The 24,094-nt window shown below is 45.5% G+C and overlaps 1 protein-coding gene across 1 annotated transcript in view; it reads right to left on the bottom strand.

Annotated features, from left to right (window-relative positions):
• The window catches only part of CCDC7 (coiled-coil domain containing 7), a gene marked incomplete at its 3' end in the record, with an annotated part of 176,426 nt that overhangs the window by 33,942 nt on the left and 118,390 nt on the right, over nt 1-24,094 (bottom strand). The window contains exons 16-18 of the mRNA XM_045004155.1: nt 22,009-22,090; nt 20,831-20,896; nt 1,381-2,007 (exon numbers count right to left, since the gene is read on the bottom strand). Coding sequence (XP_044860090.1) covers nt 1,381-2,007; nt 20,831-20,896; nt 22,009-22,090 — 775 coding nt within the window. The remainder of the gene's footprint in view (nt 1-1,380; nt 2,008-20,830; nt 20,897-22,008; nt 22,091-24,094) is intronic.

The raw sequence follows: 24,094 nt of genomic DNA, 5'->3' as shown, positions 1-24,094 counted from the left end.
AACCTGTGAATCCCTTTCACTAAAATGTCAAGTCTCATGAACCCCATCCTAAACATGAATAATTTCAGGGATTTTCTCCTTTTCCTGAATATAAATTATAAAAGCAGTGACCTTGGAAATATAACATTTGTTTTTATTACATGCTTATTACAAACTATTTATTAATTATTATTTATCATTACAGTATTTTTATTACGTTATGAAAATGGCAACATTCTTCCAAGATCTCACTTTCGTAGCTTGTATCACTTTGAATACGCCTGTTATAAGACAAGGCTCCTATGTTTCATGAAGGAGTATCAGATGTGAAACAGCATGAAGGTATTTAAGAAGCCAACTCAAAGAGTTCCTCCTACACAAGCATTCAGGTTTTGAGCAGTCCAGGCAAACAATGCACATTACAACAAAGGTTAAACTTGTTATTCATCATAATTTTAAAAACAATATTAGCTGCCTATTTAATTTTAAAAACAGCAAAAAATATCCACCTCCCTTTCCACTTCTTATAAGGAGTCAAAGTTTAAATCTCCTCAGTGTGATAGATATACTTGCTTTGATCTGCTTAGCACTTGGAAGTCCAGGGGCTCCGGGCTGCTGGTCCTGTGCTGCCCGGGGTCACTAGGGATAGCTCTGTTTGCCATTAGGGAATTTTTTCCCCTGAGAACTCCCTGTAACATTTTGCGAATCCCCAAGGGGATCACAAACCCGTTTGGGAACCACTGGTCCAGAGTGATGGGATCCAAACACTGTGGCCTAGTGAGTGTCCAATAATGGGAGTTTGACAGGACTTTCAGAAGAGCCCTTGAAGTTCTGGTGATAAAGGGCAGTTTCTGAAAAAAGTGAAAAAATAAGGAGCAACAGAAAAAAGAATGATAGTAAAGAAAAAGGACAGGATAGCGAAAAGGATAAGACCAAAAGGTATAATTTCTAATAGTCCTAGTAATAAAGTAATAATCCCATTTTTATCAAAATATATAGAAAGAAAGAAAAAAAGAACATGCAAACTTATGTGGTGTGGTATTTGTAATGCACCTTTAGAGTTGTCTTTGATTTTAGGGGGCATTACAACAGAGACATATTTATATTTCAGATAAAGTAGTACATTTTTAGGGACAAGAAAAGCAGTAATAATTTTTTGCATGTCCCCCCATCCTCCCAGTCTACTAGAAAAACCTATACTATTAGGACTGCTGTTGAAAAATAAGAAAGAAAGTCTACAAAATCAGAGCATTTGATAAGAAATAGCCCTTATATTTGGTAAAGTCACAATTATCTTTGAAAAATAAGGCTTAACTATATTGTAAATCTGTTTTCATTTATACTTCATCTAATCTACATTTTTAAGAAAAAGCATGAAAGGAAAAATACTAATTTTCTTACAGTTTCTGACTTTTCTTCTGTATGTTTTTTTTCCCCTTTTGATTCTTCTTTGATTTTAACAGGTAACAACGGGAGTGACTCTTTGTCAGTAGAATGAGTATACTGTACTCTCTCATATTCAGACTGAGGAAACTGAAGTTTTGGAGTCTCTTCCATGACACCAGCAGATTCTTTAGCTTTATACAGTTCTCTCTCCTGAACAAGGACTTTTTCCTTTAAACTGCTTGCTGGAATTCCATAATCTTTAGCGTTTTCTTTATCAGTTAACACTTTTTTCTCTAGTTTAACATTTTTCAGTTGAGATGTCACAGTTTCTTGGTTTTTCTCAGTTTCTACTGGAGTTTTCCTTGAAAGTAGTTCACCTGTTTGCTTTCCTGTGTCAACTGCTGGTAATTTCTGTACTGATTTATCAGTTTCATTAATAGACTTGCGTCTTGAAAATGTATGATCTTCTCCTTTACCTTTAGATTTTGTTGGAGATTTGCCTTTCTTTGATAAATCTTTACCATTTATTTTCATATCAGTGCCAGCATTCTCCTCATCAGCCTCAGGATAAATGAAGTGTGTATCTTGAACATGGGAAGGTGTCACTGATTTTGTGAATTGCCTGTTAGTTTTTACAGCTTCCTGTTTAAAAAATATTAAAAACAACATTTACAGTAACCTCTATGTTGCACGTAAGCCCCAATTCAGCAAAACATTTAAACACCTGCTTAAATCCTACTGACTTGATCTTAAGAACGTGTTAAAGTACTTGGCAGAATAGGGAATGGTTTTCTCTACATATTTAAAGCTCAGCACATGCTTAAGTGCTTTGCTGAACTGATGTCACAACCCATTAACTTCTATAATTAAAAATGTTATGAAACAATTACTTAAAGCTTTCCAAATAGGAATTAATTGAAAATAGATAGGATGAATTATGTTTTTAAAAGAAACTGCCAAATTCATGAACGGCTAAAAAGGGGCACTTTCAAAATAAAGTTCATTCATGTATCAAATGTAAAAACCTATATTAACAAAACATTACAGTTACACAGTTCAAAATAAAAATTAGGAAATGCAAAATTAAAGTTCCTATAGAAATGTTATTCATGTTGCAGATATGTAGAATGGTTATTCTTGTTCTTGTTAAATTTGTAGTTTAATAAATTATTAAATTTATAGTATTAAGTCCGCAAGATGTACACTGTGACCAAGTAAACCTTGCGGTAGGAACCTTCATGTTTGCATTTCCTGGCTTTTTTATTTTAACTATGAAACTTTAATGTTTTATTAACATTTTATTAGCATTTAGTTTTTTTCTTCAATTTGCCCATCCAAAATAATGGCAAATTTTAATTCCACTTACCTGAAAATTTGCTGTACAAGACTAGGTCAAGACAGCAAAAGGTTTTTCTCCCTTCACTCTGGAACAGGCAGGATGGATCATTAAGGATATCAGTACATTCTACGGATTCCTCCTCTTCACTTCCCAACTCAAAAATGTTCCTTCCCAAGAAGGAATTAAAAATAAAATACCAAACCAAAAATAGGCAAGAAATTAAGCTTTCATCTGAAAATGGTTCTTTGCCTCTTTCATCCTATTCATCTGTTGAAGGGGAGATTTATTTCTTCACTTTTCTAACCAGATATCCAACTCTGACAACTGCAGACAGACTCTTTCAGGAGAGATTCTATCATCTTCCCCTAAAACATCTGGTGTTGGCCCTTTTGGAGAAGGGATACCAGACTAAATGGACTACTGGTCTGACTTGATATGGCAATTCCTGTGTTCCCTTTGAAATCTGCTGGCAGGTGATCTTTAAACTAATTGTGCAACACTAAATGCCATGGGTAACTGATGCTACAAAATAAATGGTTAATAACCTGTTCTGTATCTGTTGTTCTTCAAGATGTGTTGTACATGCCTATTCCACTCTTTGGTGTAAGAGCTCCCTGAGCACAGATGTTGGAAAGTTTTCCCTTGGCTACATCCACTGGGGTGGCTTGAGTGTCCTCTACTGCCTTGTGCCACTGCATGCAAGCATTAAGGATGGAGCCACCCTCAACCCACCTTAGTTCATAGAATATCAGGGTTGGAAGGGACCGCAGGAGGTTATCTAGTCCAACCCCCTGCTCAAAACAGGCCCAATCCCCAGACAGATTTTTGCCCTGATCCCTAAATGGCCCCCTCAAGGATTGAGCTCACAACCCTGGATTTAGCAGGCCAATGTGCAAAACACCGAGCTATCCCTCCCCCCTTGCTAGTTCCTCCTCACTAGAAAAACTCCAATGTAGAGGGGTCAGAGAGTAGGTCATGGAACGGACACATGCCACACATCTCTCAGAAAAACAGTTATGGAATAGGCTAGTAACCATTTTTGGTTCTTTGAGTGATTGCACACATGCATTCCACACTCGGTGATTCACAAGCCTTGAAATCAGGAGGTAGGCTCAGAGTAATTCTGAACAAGGACTTAAGGTCAACTCACCCAAATCTGGCATTGTCTCTAGCATGCTGAATGATTGCATAGTGGGATGCAAACACAAGCACCAACATCTCCCCCCTAGCAATTAGGGCCGAAGCCAGCAGTTACACCCGACAGTTCATCTCCGGTGACAGCCTTTCCTAGTGAGCACCACTCTCAAGTGGTGCCCCTGCCTAATGGGTACAGTTCACAGGTGGTTAGTGTTGTGAAATTAAACCAATAGGCCACACAGGCAATTCGTTCCTAGGCTGAGGCACAAGAATTTGACTACACAGAGTACTTAATTACCAGAAAGTTTATTACGCTTAAGTGTGGTGCCTCCCCGTTAAGCAGGGAAAGGACCCCGCCTGCCAGTTACACAGAGTTTATATATTATTCATTGGGGCATGTTGCCCTCGTGCATCGTAAGCTTTAGCCAATAAACAAATCATTTAGCTATTTTCAACCTATCACAACCAAATGTTTTTACATGTCAGCTAGCACTCAGGAAAGCAATAACTTTATACACCAGAACCTTCCTGAACTGTTAAGTTGTTTTTTCCTCTTTATCTAATCTTAACATTTTCTTCCTTTTATGGTATATGACAGTTTGCATTTGTGGTTAGCTAGAGGAAACCAGATATAGTGCCGACCCCAGTATGTGATGTACTTGCTTTCCCTTAATGGCGGCCCTATGCTGCCAAAATGGAGTTACTTATGCTAACCGCCCTTAACAGTAGGGGAATCTGGGCCCTCTCACTCCACTGGTGTGACACTCCATACCTCAAAGGAACCCCTCAGGGGAAGAGAAAGTTACTCACTTTGCAGTAACTGAGGTTCTTCGAGATGTGTGTCCCTGCGGGTGCTCCACTCCAGGTGACGGTGCATCCTGGTGCCATTGATTGGAAATCTTTGGTAGCAGTGCCTGGTTGGGATGCACACGCTCAGCTGTTGTCTCGTGGTCTCGTTAGAGTCTGCCTGAGCGCTTGCATTCCACGCCCCCTTTAGTTCCTTCTCTACCATGGAGAAGTCAGTACAGAACTCCAAAGTAGAGGAGAGGAGGGCAGAGAGTAGAGCACCCCCAGAGACATACATCTCGAAGAACCTCAGTTACTGCAAAGTGAGTAACTTTCTCTTCTTCGAGTGCTGTCCCTGTGGGTGCTCCACTCCAGGTGAATGTGAAGCAGTACCCATTAAGGCTGGTGGGACTTTGGAATTGTGGCAGTGAGTACTGTAGACAGTACTGTATGGCCTACTATCGTGTCTGCTGTGGTATCCTGTGTGATAGCATAGTGTTTAGTAAATGTGAGTTCAGATGACCATGTGGCTGCCTTACAGATATCAGGAATGGGTATATTATGGAGGAAAGCAACAGATGTTGACATGGCTCAAGTAGAATGAGTTCTGATGCCCTTGGCCGCTTGAGCATTTTGAATGCGATAACAGAATCTGATGCAGTCAGAGATCCACTTGGAAAGTCGTTGTTTAGAAAGTGCTGCACACTTTGATCACTCGGTAGTGGAGACAAATAAGCGGGAGGACTTATGAAATGGTTTAGTCCTGTCTAAATAGAAGGCCAGTGCTCATCTGATGTCGAGGGTGTGCAGCGTTGCCTCGTGTGGAGTCTCATGGGGTTTGGGATAGAATGTAGGTAAGTATATTGGTTGGTTAAGGTGGAAGGTTGATACCACCTTAGGGAGAAATTTAGGGTGGGGTCGCAGGGTAACTTTGTCTTTGGAGAAGGTTGCGTAGGGAGGGTAGGCCAGCAGGGCACTGATTTCTCCTACCCTCCTTGCTGGTGTTATGGCAACCAAGAAGGCTGCCTTCATGGACATATGAAGAAGAGATGAAGTAGCTAAGGGCTCGAATGGAGGTTTCATAAGACCGCGAATAATGAAATTGAGATTCCATGCAGCTGCAGATGGATAAATCTCGGGGTAGAGATTTTGTAGGCCCGTGAGGAAGCATTTTATGGTGGGGTGTGCAAAAAGTAAATATCCATCTAACGAATCATGGACGGTAGTAAGGGCCGCTAGGTGTACCCTGATGGAGCTGAGCGAGAGTCTGTCCTGTTTTAGTTTCAGGAAGTAGTCTAGGATGTTAGGAAAGGTCACGATATGGGGTGATAAATGTTTGTTTGAACACCACAGGGAAAACCACTTCCACTTCTGCAGGTAAGTTTTATGAGTGGAGTCTTTTCTACTATGAAGGAGGACATATTGGAATTGCTCAGAACAGGCTAATTTGTGGGTCTGAATCATGAAGGAACTATGCTGTCAAGTGGAGTTTCTGGAGCTGGGGGTGAAGAATTCATCTGTTGTCCTGGGAAAGGAGATCTGGTCTGTTGGGGAGAGTCCATGGAGGATGGGCAGACATGTGGAACAGGTAAGGATGCCATGTCATCTCTGATCTTGCATAGGACCCTGTGGGTACGTCCACACTAACCGCTGGATTGGTGAGTAGCGATCGATCAATATATCGCGTCTCATCTAGACGCGATAAATCGATCCCCGAATGCGCTCCCGTCAACTCTGGAATTCCACCAGGGCAAGAGGCGGAAGCGGAGTCGACGGGGGAGCCGCGGCGATCGATCCCATTCCATGAGGACGGGAGGTAAGTTGCAATAAGATATGTCGACTTCAGCTACACTATTCCTGTAGCTGAAGCTGTGTATCTTACATCGACACTCTCCCCCACCTCAGTGTAGACCAGGCCTAAGTATCAGAGGGATCAGTGGAAAGGCATACAGGAGAGAGTTGTTCCACAGGATGAGGAATGTGTCTCCTAGGGATGCAGTCCCGAATCCCACTCTGGAGCAAAAGAGGTGGCATTTGCGATTCTGGGTTGTGGAAAAGAGGTCTATTGATGGGGTGCCCCATTGGGAGAAGAGCTGCTGTAGTATCATGGGGTGTGATTCCCGCTTGTGTTCTTTGGAGAAGTGTCTGCTGAGCGTATCGGCGGTAGTGTTGTGACAGCCGGGTAGGTATGACACAACAATTTGTACGTGGTGCTGTATGCACCGATTCCATAATCGGATGGTTTTCATGCATAGGGAGTGCGATTGTGCTCCCCCTAGTCTGTTAATGTAAAACATACACACTATTTTGTCCATTAAGACCTCAGGTTCAGTGTCAGATGCAATCTTCCCCCTCCACCCCACCTTGAGGAAAAAGTCATCAATTTGTGATTTTTCCCTGCCCGGTGCAGGATTTCAGAGCTGTACAGCTGCAATGAGAGGTACCATCTCATAATTCTGTGGTTGGTATCTTTCATGGTGATCAGCCACCATAGCGGGGTATGGTCAGTCACTAGCTGAAAGGTATTCCCCCACAAATAGTACTTCAAAACATCCACAGCCCATTTCACTGCTAGGGCCTGCTTCTCTATGTCTGAATAGGAGGTTTCTCATGGGAACAACTTCCTGCTGAGGTACAATATGGAGTGTTCTTCTCCATCAATGTCTTGGGATAACATCATGCCCAGACCCACCTTAGAGTTGTCTGTTTGGAACATAAACTTCTTGGTGAAGTTGGGCTGGGTGAGCACAAGTTCTCAGCTCAGCCACTCCTTTAGCTTCTGGAAGGCCGTTTCACAGGCTACTGTCCAAAGGACCTTCTTGGTGCTGGTGTTCCTTACCAGGTCCATCAAGGGCACCATGCTGATAGCAAAGGTGAGACTGAAGCATTGGTAGTACCCAGAGAGGTAGAGGAAATGGCATACTTGGTGTTTTGTCATGGGGATGGCACATTGCATCAGAGCCTGCACTTAGTCTCAACTGCCCCTTTCCCACTTGGTAGCTCTAGTACATCACCTCTCGCTTGCAGCCATCATTTTCAAGCTGAGGGCTCCTGAAGGGCTTGTAGGACAGATGATATGTGCCTCAGCTGATCCTCCCTTTGCTCTGGCTGTAGATAACAATGTCATCGATGTATGCCTTGGCATACAACCCATGTGGACAGAGTACCTGTTCCATCAGGCACTAAAAGATGGCCGTGACTCCATGCAGGCCGAAGGGCATGGTTTTAAATTGGTAGAGACCCCACAGCATAGAGAAGGCAGTCTTTTCCCTGGACTCAGCAGTCAGTGAGATCTGTAAATAACTCTTAGGCCTGGTCTACACTGGGGGGCGGGGGTCGAACTAAGGTACACAACTTCAGCTACGCGAATAGCGTAGCTGAAGTCGAACTACCTTAGTTCGAACTACTTACCCGTCCTCACGGCGTGGGATCGACGTCCGCGGCTTCCCCGTCGACTCCGCCACCGCCATTCGTGGTGGTGGAGTTCCGGAGTCGACGGGAGCGCGTTCAGAGTTCGATATATTGCGTCTAGATGAGACGTGATATATCGAACTCCGAGAAGTCGATTGCTACCCGCCGATCCGGGCGGGTAGTATGGACGTACCCTTAGTGAGATCCAGGGTTGAAATATACATGGAGGTCCCCAGTCCATCAAGCAGCTTACTGATCCCAGGCATTGGATAGGCATTGAATTTCGAAATAGTGTTTACCTTCCAAAAGTCAATACAAAACCAGGTTGATTCCCAACATTCTGTTAGCCTTTTTGACTGCCACTGCACATTGAGTGGATATTTTCAGAAAACTATCTACAATGACTCCAAGATCCCTTTCTTGAGTGGTAACAGCTAATTTAGACCCCATCATTTAGATCACATTTTGAATGACATCTTAAATACTGCATGCAGATATATTGGAATTGAAAAAGGTACAGAAAAGGGCAACAAAAATGATTAGGGGTATGGAACAGCTTCCATACGAAGAGAGTTTAATAAGACTGGGACTTTTCAGCTTGGAAAAGAGATGACTAAGGGGGGATATGATAGAGATCTATAAAATCATGACTGGTGTGGAGAAAGTAAATAAGGAAGTGTTATTTACTTCTTCTCGTAACACAAGAATTAGGAGTCACCAAACAACATTAATAGACAGCAAGTTTAAAACAAACAAAAGGAAGCATTTCTTCACACAACACACAGTCAACCTGTGGAACTCTTTGCCAGAGGCTGTTGTGAAGGACAAGACTACAACAGGGTTAAAAAAAGAACTAGGAGGATAGGTCCACCAATGGGTATTAGCCAGGATGGGCAGGGATGGTGTCCCTAGCCTCTGCTTGCCAGAAGTTGGGATTGGGTGACAAGAGATGGATGGATCACTTGATGATTACCTGTTCTGTTCATTCCCTCTGAAGCACCTGGCATTGGCCACTGTCAGAAGACAGGATACTGTGCTAGACAGACCTTTGGTCTGACCCAGTATGGCCGTTCTTATGTTTTTATGTACCTGTAACCACAGCATTTGGGCCTTCTGCCCCCAGGTTGTTGCTAGACCCCTGCTGTTGAAAGAGGACAGCTACTGGTTGAATCAGGCATTGTTGCTGCTCTTGTTGCTCGGCAGCCAACACTCAGATAAGCTGTTGCTGCTGCTGTTGTTGCATGGCCCACTGTTGCTGATGGGTGGCCATCTGCTGAAACAACTGCATCTGCTATAATTGCTGCTGCACTGCCTGTTGTTGCTGCCTGTTGGCCAGCCACTTCAGCAGCTTCTCCATCTCCATAGTGCTCCTTCTTTTGGTCCCTTTTTCTCTCTTTTCCTTTATGTTTTCTGTATTTTTCCCCTTCTTTTTTCTCTCTCTCTCAGTCTCTCCACAGACCTGGGTGAGACTGCCTTCATTCTCCACCAGTTGTGCGCAGGAGGCAGCAGCTCCCTCCCAGCGGTTAGGACCCAATGTGGCAGTTACAATAGTTACAGTTCACTGGCAGGGTAGGGGAACCTGGGCCCTCCCACTCTGCCAGATTTTGACTCAGGGCCCTGAGAGGCTGGTTTTGCTTTGCTCATCCATTGGTTCCTTGAGTTAGCCTCAAGTCAGCTTCCTTGGGTCACTTCCGACCTCCCTCTGCATCCCAGCCAGCCACCATCTGTCCCTGGAGCACATTGCCTTCCAGGCTTTCATCCCTGGTCCCAGTCTCTAGGTGTTGCAGTTCCCTCATTCCTTGGCTTGGTGTGGGCTCCGCTCTCATCCTTCCCTGGAGTTCCTAATGCATGTCCTTCTCCCTGGCCTGATAGCCCCTGACTTAGCCATCCAGCAGCCTTTAAACCCCTCCTCCTACCCGAGCATGCTTGGCAAGGGCAGACGGGTGAGGCCTCCTTAGCCCAGAGTTGCTCCTTAACCCCCTCCTGTCCAGTGAGGGATTTATACACCCCGTCACACAGCCCTACAAATGTCCAGGATAAGCACTTGAGCCGTAAAGACCACAGAGCCCACCTATGATCTTGTTGATTGTGCTGTCACTCTGCTTGGTTTGGGTAACATTAGCCAAGTTATTGCATAAGTGAATACAAGAAGCTATCCAAGGCCTGGTCTACACTAGGACTTTAAATCGAATTTAGCAGCGTTAATTCGAATTAACCGCTCAACCGTCCACACCAGGAAGCCGTTTAATTCGACCTAGAGGGCTCTTTAGTTCGAATTCGGTACTCCACTCCGACGAGGGGAGTAGCGCTAAATTCGACATGGCTATCTCGAATTAGGCTAGGTGTGGATGCAAATCGAACTTACTAGCTCCGGGAGCTATCCCACAGTGCACCACTCTGTTGACGCTCTGGACAGCAGTCCAAGCTTGGATTCTCTGACCAGCCACACAGGAAACAACCTGGGAAAATTTGAATTCCTTTTCCTGTCTGGGCACTTTGAATCTCATGTCCTGGTTGGACATCGGGGCGAGCTCAGCAGCACCTGCAACGATGCAGAGCTCTCCAGCAGAGGAGTCCATGCAATCCCAGAATAGAAAGAGGTCCCCAGCATGGACAGACCGTGAAGTCCTGGATCTGATCGCTGTGTGGGGCGATGAGTCTGTGCTTTCTGAGCTGCGCTCCAACAAACAGAATGCAAAGACCTACGAGAAGGTCTCCAAAGCCATGGCACTCAGAGGATACAGCCGGGATACAACGCAGTGCCGCGTGAAAATCAAGGACCTGAGACAAGGCTACCAAAAAGTCAGAGCAGCAAACGGACGCTCCGGAGCACAGCCCCAGACATGCCGCTTCTACGAGGCACTGCATGCCATTCTAGGTGGGTCTGCCACCACTGCCCCACCAGTGACCGTGGACTCTGAGTATGGGATAGTGTCGAGGGGCAGTTCCTCGGCGATGTTCGCCGATGGGGAAGATGAGGAAGGGTTTGTGGAGGACGACGCAGGCGACAGCGCTTACAATACCGCTTTCCCCGACAGCCAGGATCTCTTCATCACCCTCACAGAGATCCCCTACCAACCCTCCCCGGCCGTTAACCCGGACTCAGAATTAGGGGAAGGATCAGTCGGTAAGTGCTATAAACATGGAAACATTTATTTTTTTAAAAACAGGAATAAAAAATATGTAAAAACTATATAAAAATTTTTCCTTAAAAAACTATATAAAGAGAAGGTCCACACATATAGGGATGGAACAGAAATCCTCTTGGGACAGTTCCACGAAGCTCTCGGAGAGCAGCTCGAAAAGTCTCCGCAGCAGGTTCCTGGGGAGAGGTGCCTTATTTGGTGCTCCGTGGAAGCACACTCTTCCGCGCCAGGCCATCCTAATGTACAGCGGAATCATTGCCTCCACCAGCATTGCAGCGTACGGTCCTGGTCTGTGCAGGGATTCGAGCAGCATCCTCTCCCTCTCTCTCTCCGAGAGACCCGCCTCAGGGTAATCTCGTTCGGCGACTGCTGCATCTAATTAGGGCAATTAGTGTACTGTTACTATTGTGAATGCTTGACTTTTACTTTGCATAGCAATGACCTTCATTTAACAGCCACGTGTTGGAGGCCACAGAGGAAAAGCATACAGTGATCTTTCCCGTGCACAGCCACGAGGGGCTGGAACAGGGTCAGACTTTATGCTTTACAGATTGCCTTCAGCGGGAGGGCACAGCTATCCATTAACTGTTAAGCAGCCTATAGTGTAGTGCTTACCAGGCCTGGCTGCTACACTGATTCAGCTGTCCCGCCCCGCTTGTCCGATCTCCTGTGCAAGACTGCAGCCAATGAAAGCGTATTCCGAAATCTCGAACTTGTCCTGAGAGCTCGTGAGACTAGGTGCCCTGTATGGTCTTGTTCACAGAAACTGACTAGACTGTGTTCAGTGTTCGCAAACATGTATCTTTTCAAGGAAATCACTTCCTTTTTCCCATCACACAGCTGCGGCTCTTTCACGAACTGCCCCGGCATCCCCCTCACAGAGGCTGGCGCAGATTAGGCGGCGAAAGAAAAAGACTAGGGACGACATGTTCTCTGAACTGATGGCTTGCTCCAGAGCCGAGGCGGCCGAGCAGAGACAATGGAGGGAGACCCTATGTCAGCACCAGCGCTCACACAGCGAACGGGAGGACAGGTGGCGGCAGGAAGACCAGCAGGCGACTCAAACGCTGCTTGGGCTAATGAGGGAGCAAACGGACACGCTCCGGCGCCTTGTAGATGTTCTGCAGGACCGCAGGCAGGAGCAGAGAGCCCCCCTGAACTGTATCTGCAACCGCCTTCCCCCGCCACAAAGTCCTGTCCCCCCCTCACCAAAAATCACAAGAAGGAGGGGCGCTAGGGGCCGTGAAAACTGTCACTCCACCCCAGCAGAGCGCTCATGTACCAAACAGCTCTCATTCCCTAAAGTATGAGAAGTGCTTCCCTTCCTGGATCACCCAGTCCCAAATCCAAGTTTCATCCCCCCACTGTGTAGTTGAGTATTAAAAGTAGTTTGTTGTTATTCACTGTTTCCGTCACGTTTTCCTTGTCAGAAGACTTTGTGTGAAGGGGGGGAGGGGTTTTTTAATTGCATAGGACAGCCTCCATTACCAGGGTACAGACTTGGGGGCAGGATCAACAGCAGGACACACACAGACTGCAGTCACTAGGCACTAGGGTCATTCTGGGAGGTGAATGCTGCCCCGGGTCAGTCTGTGAGGTGTATGCTGCCCCAGGGTCCTAGCGCCTGACATCCACAAATGGCAAGGCAGGCTGCCCTTACCATGCCCTTCCCCCCTAGCCACGAGCCTCTCCGATGCCCTGAGCTCCAGCAGGAGCCCTCATCCACGGACACATACTCACCCTTCCCACACACCCCTCACCCCTTCCTACGCCCCAACCCCCAGTCCAGAGCCTGCATCCAAACTCCGTCCCAAAGACGGCACCCCTCACCCCTTCCTGCAAACCCACCCCTTCCTGCACACCCACCTGCAACCGTCCTCCCCCCAGAGACCGCTGTAGGAGCAGGAGCCTGTCATTCCTCTAGTGTAGAAGCGGTCTGGACATCAGTGCACACCGTACCCACCACAGTCCGCGTCCATGTTTCAACCCTTGAACAGGAATTCATAATTAAAGAAAACTTTATTAATAATCAGTGTTCCATTAAAGTTATTTTAAAACGTGTGTTGGAAGGGGGGAAACCTGGAGAACGGGGTATGTAACCGCAGATCGAAGTCAACAGTCACTGAAACAGGCTCAGGTTCAGCTTCTCTGTAAATCAACTGGAGAGTCATAGGTTACCCTGCTCTCCGAGGAACCTAGCTTTCAAAGCCTCCCGGATGCACAGCGCTTCCCGCTGGGATCTTCTATCGGCACGGCTGTCTGGCTGAGCGTAATCAGCAGCCAGGCGATTGGCCTCAACCTCCCATCCAGCCATAAAGGTCTCGCCCTTGCTCTCACAGAGATTGTGGAGCACACAGCAAGCAGCAATAACAACGGGGATATTTTTTTCGCTGAGGTCCGAGCGAGTCAGTAAGCTCCGCCATCTCCCCTTGAGATCTCCACCACCATTGTGCACTTGCTCAGCCGGTAGTTGAAGAGTTCCTTCTCACTGTCCAAGGCGCCTGTATAGGGCTTCATGAGCCAGGGCATTAGCGGGTAGGCTGGGTCCCCGAGGATCACTGTAGGCATCTGCACATCCCCAACCGTTACTTTGTGGTCTGGGAAGAAAGTACCTGCCTGGAGGCGTTTAAACAGACCAGAGTTCCTGAACACACGCGCGTCATGAACCTTGCCCGGCCACCCGACGTAGATGTTGGTAAAACGTCCCCTATGGTCCACCAGTGCTTGCAGCACCATAGAAAAGTAGCCCTTTTGGTTAATGTACTCGCTGGCCTGGTGGGCCGGTCCCAGGATAGGGATGTGAGTCCCATCTATAGCCCCACCGCAGTTTGGGAATCCCATCGCGCCGAAGCCATCTATGACGACCTGGACGTTTCCCAGGGTCACTACCTTTGAGAACAGTTGCTCAACAATTGCGTGGGCTACTTGAATCACAGCAAGCCCTACGGTAGATTTGCCCACGCCAAAGTGGTTCGCTACTGACCGGTAGCTGTCTGGCGTTGCAAGTTTCCAGAGGGCTATGGCCACTCGCTTCTGCACAGTCAGGGCTGCTCGCATCCAGGTGTCCTGGCGCTTCAGGGCAGGGGACAGCAAGTCACAGAGTTCAAGGAAAGTGCCCTTATGCATCCTGAAGTTTCGCAGCCACTGTGATTCATCCCAGACCTGCAGCACTATGCGGTCCCACCAGTCCGTGCTTGTTTCCCGGGCCCAGAATCGCCGTTCCACACCATGAACTTGACCCATTGCCACCATGATCTCCACTGCGCGGCGTACCCTGCTTTGTGACAGGTCTGCGCCACTCTGTGACTTCCTGTCCTCACCGCGCTGCCGGAGCCTCCTCGCCCGATTTCTCAGCAGCTGACTGTGGAAGAGGTGGACGATAAGGTGCGAGGAGTTGACAACGGCCATAAGTGCAGCGATGATCGCAGCGGGCTCCATGCTCGCAGTGCTGTGGCGTCCGAGCTGTAACCGACCAGAGAAGGGCGCGAACAGATTTCCCGCCGGCGCTTTCAATGAGAGAGGGCGGGAGTGACGGTTCAATAATGACAGTTACCCAAAACCACCCTCGACACATTTTTCCCCCCAGCATGCATTGGGGGGAAATCCCAGGATTCCAATGGGCAGCGGGGAGTGTGGGAACTGTGGGATAGCTTCCCACAGTGCACCGCTTCCAAAGTCGATGCTGGCCCCGTTACTGTGGACTCAGACAGTCGAATTAGTGTATTTAGTGTGGATACACAAATTCAACTTCATAAGGTCGATTCCACAAATTCGAATTAAGTAGATTCGAAATAGTCTTGTAGTGTAGACGTACCCCAAGATGAAGTCCTCTGAGAAAAGACTGGGTGCCCTTTCATCCTGTCTGTGACTGCCACTAACAGCTGCAAAGACAAGCAGAATGGCTTGAACTTGTTGAGGCAGAACATCAACGCTCCCCTGACATCCAGCGTGTGCAGCCATTCCTCATCTTTATTCAAGTGAGACTTCAGGAAGAAAGCAGGTAGATAGGTAAATGGCCTGGTTGATATGGAAGTTAGACATCACTTTCCAAACAAATTTTAGATGAGGACACAGGTAAACCTTGATTTTAAAGAAAATTGCATAAGGAGGGCCAGACATTAACTCATGTAGCTCACCCACCCTCCAGGCAGAAGTGATGGCCACCAAAATTCTACCTTCATTGAAAGATGAAGCAAGGACCAGGTAGCTAAAGGCTCAAAGGGAAACCCCATAAGCTTTGACAAAAGCAAGTTCAAGTCCCATGGGGGAACAATATCTTGTACATGAGGGTACAACCATTCCAAGCCTTTCAATATCTTATTAGAAAATATAGAGCAATTATCAACCTCAGGGTACAAAGCTGAGATAGTTCTCTCAAAGTCCACCTAGCAGCTAATAACCAACTCTGAGGATATGCCAGATTGAAGAATGTGTCATCGAGATTCCAGATTGTCTGCACCAGATAGAGAATAGCTTTCACTTAGCAAGTTGAGTACACCTCTTAGATGGCTTTCTACTACTCAACAATACATCATGAACCTCTTTTGAACAAGACTCTTTTTGAGGGTCTAGCCATGGATCATCCGGACTGTTAAATGAAATGCCTGCAAGTCTGGGTGGAGTAAACAACAATGGTTTTAAGAAATTATTTTTGGGTCCAGTGGGAGCAATATCGGTGCTTCCACTGATAGGGACAGGAGGGTGGAGAACCAGTGCTGCTAAGGCCAAGCTGGGGCTATAAGTATGATTCAAGCATGGTCATTTCTGATTTTTAGCAACACTCTATGAAGGAGTGGGATTGGTGGAAAAGAGTACAGGAGCCTGCCTCTCCAGGGCAACAGGAAAGCAACCATGAGGGAATCCAGACTGCGATCTTGCAGGGAGCAAATGTGCTGGCACTTCCTGTAGGTTCTCATTGCAAACAGGTCTTCCTGGGGAGTCCTCTACAGCTGGAAAATGTACCTGGCTATTTCTGGATGGAGAGACCATGTGATAACTTGTAAAAGACCTGCTTAGGTGATCTGCAAGGTCATTCTATAACCCTGGAAGGTAAGAGACTTTGAGATCAATAGAATGGCAATACAAAAATCCCATAGATGAATTGCCTCTTGGCAGAGCAGGGTCAAGCAGGTGCCTCCTTGCCTTTTGATATAGAACATTGCCACAGTGTTGTCTGTGAGAGTGAACAGGATTTTTCCCTTGATGTGGGCTAGGAAAGCCTCTCACACCAGTTAGATAGTTCTCAACTTCCTGACATTTATGTATAGAGCCAGGTCTTTTGTGGACCATAATCCCTGTGTCTGAAGGGTACCCAGTTGAGCCCCCCAAACCCAGGGCAGTTACATCCATGATTAACATTAGTGACAGTTTAGAAAGGACAAAAAGAACATCTACACATACATTGGCAGTGTTTGTCCACCAATCTAGAGAGGCTAAAATGTAAGGAGGCACCTTCAGCATAGTGTTCAGAGTGTGACTGCTCAGTGAGAATGCAGAGGCCAGCCAATCTTGGAGATTCCCGAGACACAATCTGGTATACAAAACTATCTACAAGCAAGAGACCACATGACCCAGAAGCCTCAGACAATTTTGTGTTGTCATGATTGGGTAGGCCTGGAGATCTAAAATGATGGATCAAATTGTCTGAAACCTTGACTCTGAAGGAAAGCTCTGGCTTGAGTAGAGTCCAGTACTGCTCCTATAAATTCTATCCTCTGAACAAGGGAGAGGATCAACTTTTCTGAGATGATCAACAGACCCAGTGCATTGAAAGTTGACTGGATACATTGGACAGTACATGAATCCTGAAATGGCCACTCACAAGCCAGTCATCCAGATAGGGATAGATCTGCACTCCTAACTTTCTCAGGAAGCAGCTTCTGCTGCCATACATTTTGTAAAAACCCAAGGAGCTGCTGACAGGTCATAAAGCAGCACAGTGTACACATAGTGAGAATGGCTTACCAGGGACCTGAGATACTTCCTGTGGCCCTGAGAAATTGCCATATGGAAATAGGCATCCTTTAAGTCAAGGGCAGCATACCAGTCTCCAGGATCCAAGGAAGGGATAATGGAAGCCAGCAGGATGATATGAAACCTTATCTTTTTTTAGTTATCTGTTGAGTTGACAACAGGTCTAAAATTGGTGTGATAGGGTCTTTCATGGCTGGGCAGCCTAGTGGCTAGATTATTGTTCTTTCAGTCTGTAAGGTCAGAGGTAGTGGTATGGAGACCAAGACCCTCACTCTATACCAGGTCCCAGACCAGGGGCCTGTGTAGATCAGCTCCTGAACAGGGAAGATGGGGTCTCCCTCATGACAGGAGTCAAAACCCACTCTCTGACTTACTTCCTACACATCTCTTCAATTTTGGGTGTGGCCCCACTAGTCCAGTCACCTGAGTGCTGGGCTTATTTGGAGCCTCCCCTTGGCAGGGGAGCCCTAACTTTCCTCAAATGGCTGTGCTAGCTGGCGGTCGGTCACTGATCCGTCCCTTTTGGCAAGCAGGCAGAGAACTCTTGCCTCCTTGCCAGTCAGCCCCCAGTTGAGCTAGGCTCCCTTCTTTTCTCCCTCCTCCAGACTTGACATTGGCTGCAGGTATAGCAGAGTGGGGCTAGCTGAACCCAAATGTTTTCTTTAACCCCCGCTGTGCTGGATGGCAATTTCTCTGCTCCCTCATAATTAGCCTGAGACCTCCCTTAGCTATCAGTATTAGAAACCACTGGGACTAAAATTCTGTTCCTCTGTGACATTGTGAAATATCTACTACGGCTCCCATCCAAAGGAAAGATTGAATCTCCTGGAGAAGGAACTCCTCTTGAGAGTGGTCCCTGAAGAGAGACAGAGAGGGAGGGTGGGAAGAAGGGGAAGATACAAATTGAAAGGTGTATCCCACTTCCATAGTAGATCAGACCCATTGGTCCAAAGTAATTTGGGACCAAGCACTGATGTAGTGGGATAGATGGTTCACAAAGGAGAAGGAGAAACTTGGATAATAGAGATTGGTCTGACGTCCTCAATCAACCCATCAGAATGCTTGTCTCGTGCCCTGGCAAGATGCAAGAATAGATTTGTGGGACTGCTGTGGACAAAAGTGCTCCCTTGAGGGGGCAGAAGTGTATATATATCCAATGAGTTCGGAGTCACCCTGGAGTCCTTTAAGCTATGAAGTTTATCATCTGTGAGGAGGGAGTTAAACAGAAAGACTTGTTGGGCTCTAAAATCACTTCATTGATCAGTAGAGCCACAGGAGATGGACAAGCTGTGGCCAGAATGTCAATGAGAGGATGAGAAGATTCCCAAACCTCCTCTACTTGAATGTCCAAGCCAGAGGCCCCCCTTGTTAAGAGCTCCTGGTGAGCTCTGTTGTCACCACAAGGAAAGTAAAGACACTCTGGAGGAAACTGATTCACCTAGGGAAGAGGAAAAGGATGAAGCTAACACAGGTTGAGGCTGGGCCTCCTCTGATAATTGCCCCTAAGGATCCTCCTGAACCCCTTCCTCATGCTTGGTACCAAGCCTGAAACCTGGTGCAGGATCAGGAGGGGTTCAATGAGATGACTCCATGTCTAGTCAAGGAAACTGAATGTGAATGATGTGGAGGTGTCTTGAAATGGGGTGAAACCCCCATGGGTTCCAGAAAGGTCCATGCCAGCACCAGTCACAGGATCTCACAAGTACCCCAGGTGGTAAGGTCTATGAGGGGAGTGGTGAGACACTCTGTGGCTGGGAGACATAAGAGCCAACCTCTGAGTCAGAAGAAGAAGAATCATCTTCTCCTGACCACAGAGGGGCCATCCCTGTGGAAGCCAGAGACCAGAAGAAGAATCCACAGAAGAATTAAGAGAAGCCATCATTGTTGGATTTTCTTATGACATTAATGATGGATGAGAGGTCCAGGACACAGGAGGTTGACACAGTATTGGGCACTGCACCGAGGAGGGTGGCACTGAGTGGTCTACTGGTGCTGCCTCCTCCATGGCCTACCCCCCTCCCTCCTCTTCCCCCAGAGGCCCTGCCTCCAGCCAAGTTACAAGCAAGAGCAGGGCTGGAGGGCCAGCCGAGAACAGCCCCCAGCCTGTGTCCCTGCCCCCCAGCTCCTCTTCCCAGGGCAGATGCCGGGTCCGTGGCTCCCCACAGCTGCCTGGGCTCCCCAGCAGGGCTCCAGCTACCAGCCTGGTGTGAGGAGGGGGGTCTCAGAGGGAAGAGGAGGAACAGGGGCAGGGCCTTTGGCCAAAAGCGGACAGGCCAGGCCCCTCCATTTTCAGAAAGTAGGAGGGCCACAGCCCCCTAAGCCCCCCATTCCAGTGCCCCTGCTGTAGGAGTGATCTTTTGTACTGCCAGGGACACCAGCAACAAAAAGCTCAACAAGTCTTCTGCAGCTGCCTACACATCTGGCATAAGTGGTACTGCAATACTTTCTGTCCATGTGCAAGAGATGAAGATGGTGCCTCAGACAGTTAAAGCACTTCTTCAGGCCCCAGCACCAGCGTCAACAGTGCCATCTTAGTACATAAGAGAGTGAAGGAGCACTTTGACTTAGACTGCACTCTACTCAACAGTTTGTCCCCTTTCTTTGCAGACTTAGGAATCTGTGATCTGCTTCTCCCAGAAGCATCCTTAGAAGCCTTGTGTTTCTTCCTGAGCATCGGAGAGGGCAAGCAGTGCCAGAACTCAGTCAGCACTGGAGGTGCATTTCACATGGACTCCAAAGTGCTCAGTATCTTCTCTGACCAAGAAGGCTCTGAAGGTGGTCTCAGAGCAGCCTCCATCAAAAGAAACTTCAGATTGACCTCCTGATCTTTTTTGGTCCTTGGCTTAAAATCCTTACAATTCTGGCACCCTAATGTGAAACTCACCCAGACACCTTAAACAACTAGAGTGTGGATTGCTCGTGGGCATCAATTTCAAGCACAAAAGACTAGGCTTGAAGCCTGGTTACTGAGGCATTCCTCAGTACCAACAAACAAACCCCAAAACTGGGGAACCGAGAAAACTAATTGCCACTAAACAAAAGTTTATCTATTACTAACTAACACTAAGAACTATACAGAGAGATATATACAACTATAACACAGAGGTAACTTGCTAAAGCAAGACCAACAAATTCCAATAACTATCACAGGTGGTAAGAAGAAACTAAGGGGAGCCAGGGACACCTCCACCTTTATACCTGCACACACTGGCATGAGGCAGCAGAGGCCACTCCAGGTTCCCAAACAGGCACTGCCGTGGGAAAAATTTCCTACAACTGTGCTTGGCGTGTGTACACACCAAGAGTAGAAGGCATACGTGGAATCACTCAAAAAAGGACTTGAAAACATTTCTTATTTCTAGAATAACCATTAACTTAGTGATAATATAAACTGCTCATTCTTACAGGAAAGCAGGAACTTAGAAAACCATTGTTTCCTTGTTTTTTTAGTAAAACAATTCTCTGATCTTAAGCATATCTAAAAGATATCTCAGCCATTTAAGGTATCCATGTTTTATTCAGCTCATTTCCATGCCCTTTCATTTGCATTTTTTCAGGATCTGAACAGCCATAAATTCATAACTAAACTTTAATACTTTTTGTAGAATTTTTCTGATTAAACCAGATAATATAAATACAATTTCCATCAAAAACCTCTCAACTTGCCAAGTACCTCTAAAGCTTTTTGTAACTTTTCCTCAAGGTTTTTCTTCTCTCTTTCAAGAACTTGAAGATTTTCCTATAATATATAAAGAATATTTGTTTACATCTTGTGATTTCTTTATTTTTAGCCTTTGAATCTATGAGACCAGCCCTGGATTTATATTTAGTAATTAATATCCAAGTTAAAAATCTCTTGATTTTTTTTCTTCCACTTTACCAGCTCAGTGATGACTGGGAAAACCATAGTGTATGAGAAGGTAGCAATTGCAACTATTTTCTGCCAAATAAAGTTATATTCTAATAACTAGAATAGTTTTTTCAATAAAATAACAACCTATGTACCTCACAGCTTAGTCTGAAACACTGAGCCATATTGTAATAGCTATCTTAAATAGCTGTCATGCTGCAGTGCATGAGAAATGCATCAATAGATAATACTGTTTTCATAAATCTTGACTCATATTTATTCTAAGTAAATTCAAGAATACTAATCTATATTTGTCCTTATGTAATAATATAGGATTAATTGTTGATACAATACTACAGCGCTGAAGGATGATCTTCAGGACCTGGGCAATGTGAGTGCCACTGAAAACCAACTCGCGTGCCGCCTTCGGCACCTGTGCCATAGGTTGCCTACCCCTGCACTAGGAACACAGGTGGGAGATGCACATTTAATTTCCTCTTCTGGTTGATGCAAAGCAGAGATTTAAACTTGGGTCTCCCACAGGAGAGTGCCCTCATCACAGGGCTATATAGGGGCAGATCTCTCTGTCTGTCGTGCTGAAGCTGTTCCACTTCAGATAAATAATTAAGTATTCATTGGAGCAGGGATTTGAACTTGGGTCTCCCACATGCTAGATAAGTGCCCTAATCACTGGGGTAAAAGTTATAAGGAGGGTGTGACCACCATCACCTCTTCCTTTTCTAGCTATAAGGTAAATGGTGCCCAAGTCCTCTTGTGAATCTAGCCAGAACATTTTTTTTTGGCTGAAACTTGGGCAAATTTGTATCAAAGTTACAAATAGCACATGTGCTGACCCTATGAGTAGTGCAAGGGAAAACCCTCCGCCACTGATGCGCTGGATGCTCACATACCTGAATTGAATGGACATATGCAATCAAAGAACAACTGTAACCCTAAAAATACATACTGTATGCAGTACTGATACTATCAATATCTATTACCTGAGCTTTAATTAAATCTTCTTTCATTTTCTGATTTTCACTTTCTTTTTTAGATTGAACAACAGAAACTCTCCTTGCTTCCCTGTAATTCATAAGATACTTTCATATTAGCAATGTTTAATACTGAAGCTATTTATGATGCAGACAATCTAAGAATTTGATAACCAAGTGTTCACTCTGAAAAGTGAACTCAGATTCCAATTTCACTTTTTATTCCAAGTTATAAATAGTGCAAGAATTTGAGAAGCAAATTTTAATTCTGCAAAGATGAAGATTCAGAGCCATTGAAGTAAACTAAAGAAAGGTTAATTACCAAATAGATGTAGTTCCTCTAGTACATAGTTTGTATGGATCCACATTTCTGTGATACATATGCCCTGGAACAATAGCTCAGAACCCATTTTGTAGCAATGTTGAATGAAGCCATACAGATTCAAACTGAAAATATGCCTATACTTCGAGCTGAGGATGTAATTCCCAGCTCAAAGAGACTTACCTATGCTGGTTCTGATGAAGCTAACACACTAAAAATAGAGTGTAGCCGCAGCTGTGCGAGTAGGAGGCACTAGTCACTCCAAGTACAATGCCATCCAAGATGATAGACACATACTCGCGGCAGCTAGCCCCACCCCACGTCCCTGCCAGTCATGCATGCCTTTATGGCTATATTCTATTTTAGCCCACTAGCTCAATCAGAGCTACTGGGGGTATGTTTCCTTGAGCTGGGAATTATAGCCCCAGCTCAAAGTGTAGACATACCATACGAGTACATAAGGAAATGCAACTCATCCACCTTTCATTTCCTTTCTCTACAAAACAATACCAACAGAAAATGCTAAATACTAGTAAAGAAGGATTAAAAAGTAGGAATATGTGCAGATAAATATAGTTCCCCTTCACATATGTTCTGTATGAATTCTCACTTCAACAACTTTAACTAGCAGTGCAAATCTCAAAGGAGGATGGAGTGAAGAACACCTGAGACTGTGCACTACATTTCTGAATTAATCATTAGTTTTAGCCACCAACTCAAGAGAGCAATGTTGTGTAAAAGTACAAACAGAACTCCAAATAGCAGCTCTTCATATCTCCTGGATTGAATAATTTCTCAGACATGCAATGGAAACTGCTTTAGATTTTATGCAATGTATATCCAGGCTTTAAGATAGAGACACTCAAACAATCATAAGTTTAAATATGCAGCAGAGACTGCTTTCTCTGGATCTATCATATAATCTACAAGAAGTCGAGGTATTTGTAAATGGATTCGTTTTAACACCTAAACTACAGAGTCTGGCTTTTTCTGGCTGTGTAGTTTGAAAAATTAAAAAAAAACAAAACTATGAGATTTGTTCAAATGGAAACCAAACTTCTTTTGGCAGGAGTTCAGGGTATGGGCACAAAATCATATACTCTTAGTGAAACATTGTGTAAGGAGGGCCATCTGCATCAGCATAGAAAAGGAACTGAAGGGTGATTGGGAATGCAGTTTCTATATATTCACAGTCCAAAACATCAGCATCCTTGAAATAGCATCTGTGTAGCCCCAATAGACACCACTATGCAGAAGGTCCTGACCTTTCACACATCCCTAGAGTGGGATCCTCATAGACAATACCATGCTATTCTGCATTAACACTGCTCAGGTTGCTATTAAGGTTTTACACTACAATAGGTAGGAGGAGCTTCAGAGGAATTTAACCAAGGTAGGTGAAAAGGCTACATGATGGCAGATGGCAGTTCAGCATAAATGCAAAGTAATGCACATTATGGGTGAAAAATTAACTGTTCACATACTTCACAGCATTCTAAATTAATTGTATCAATTCAGGAAAGGGACTTGGGTCTCACTGGATTGCTCAATGAAGACCTCTGCTCAATGTGCAGTTGTAATAAAAAACAAAAACAAAATGAAAAAACCCAAGCTGTTAGACACTTAAGGAACACAGTGGTGAATAATATGGAAAACAGTAATAATGCCATCAATGAATCAATCATATGGTCTGTGACAAGATGGCCAATGTTCATATGGTGGGTCCCATGCTTTTCTTCAGGGGGGCTAAGACACCACCCCTTCCTCCTGTAC

The sequence above is a fragment of the Mauremys mutica genome, chromosome 2, assembly GCF_020497125.1.
Source record: "Mauremys mutica isolate MM-2020 ecotype Southern chromosome 2, ASM2049712v1, whole genome shotgun sequence".
NCBI lineage: Eukaryota > Metazoa > Chordata > Testudines > Geoemydidae > Mauremys > Mauremys mutica.
The sequence above is the reverse complement of the archived record's forward strand: the minus strand, read 5'-3'. Positions and strand labels throughout refer to the sequence as shown.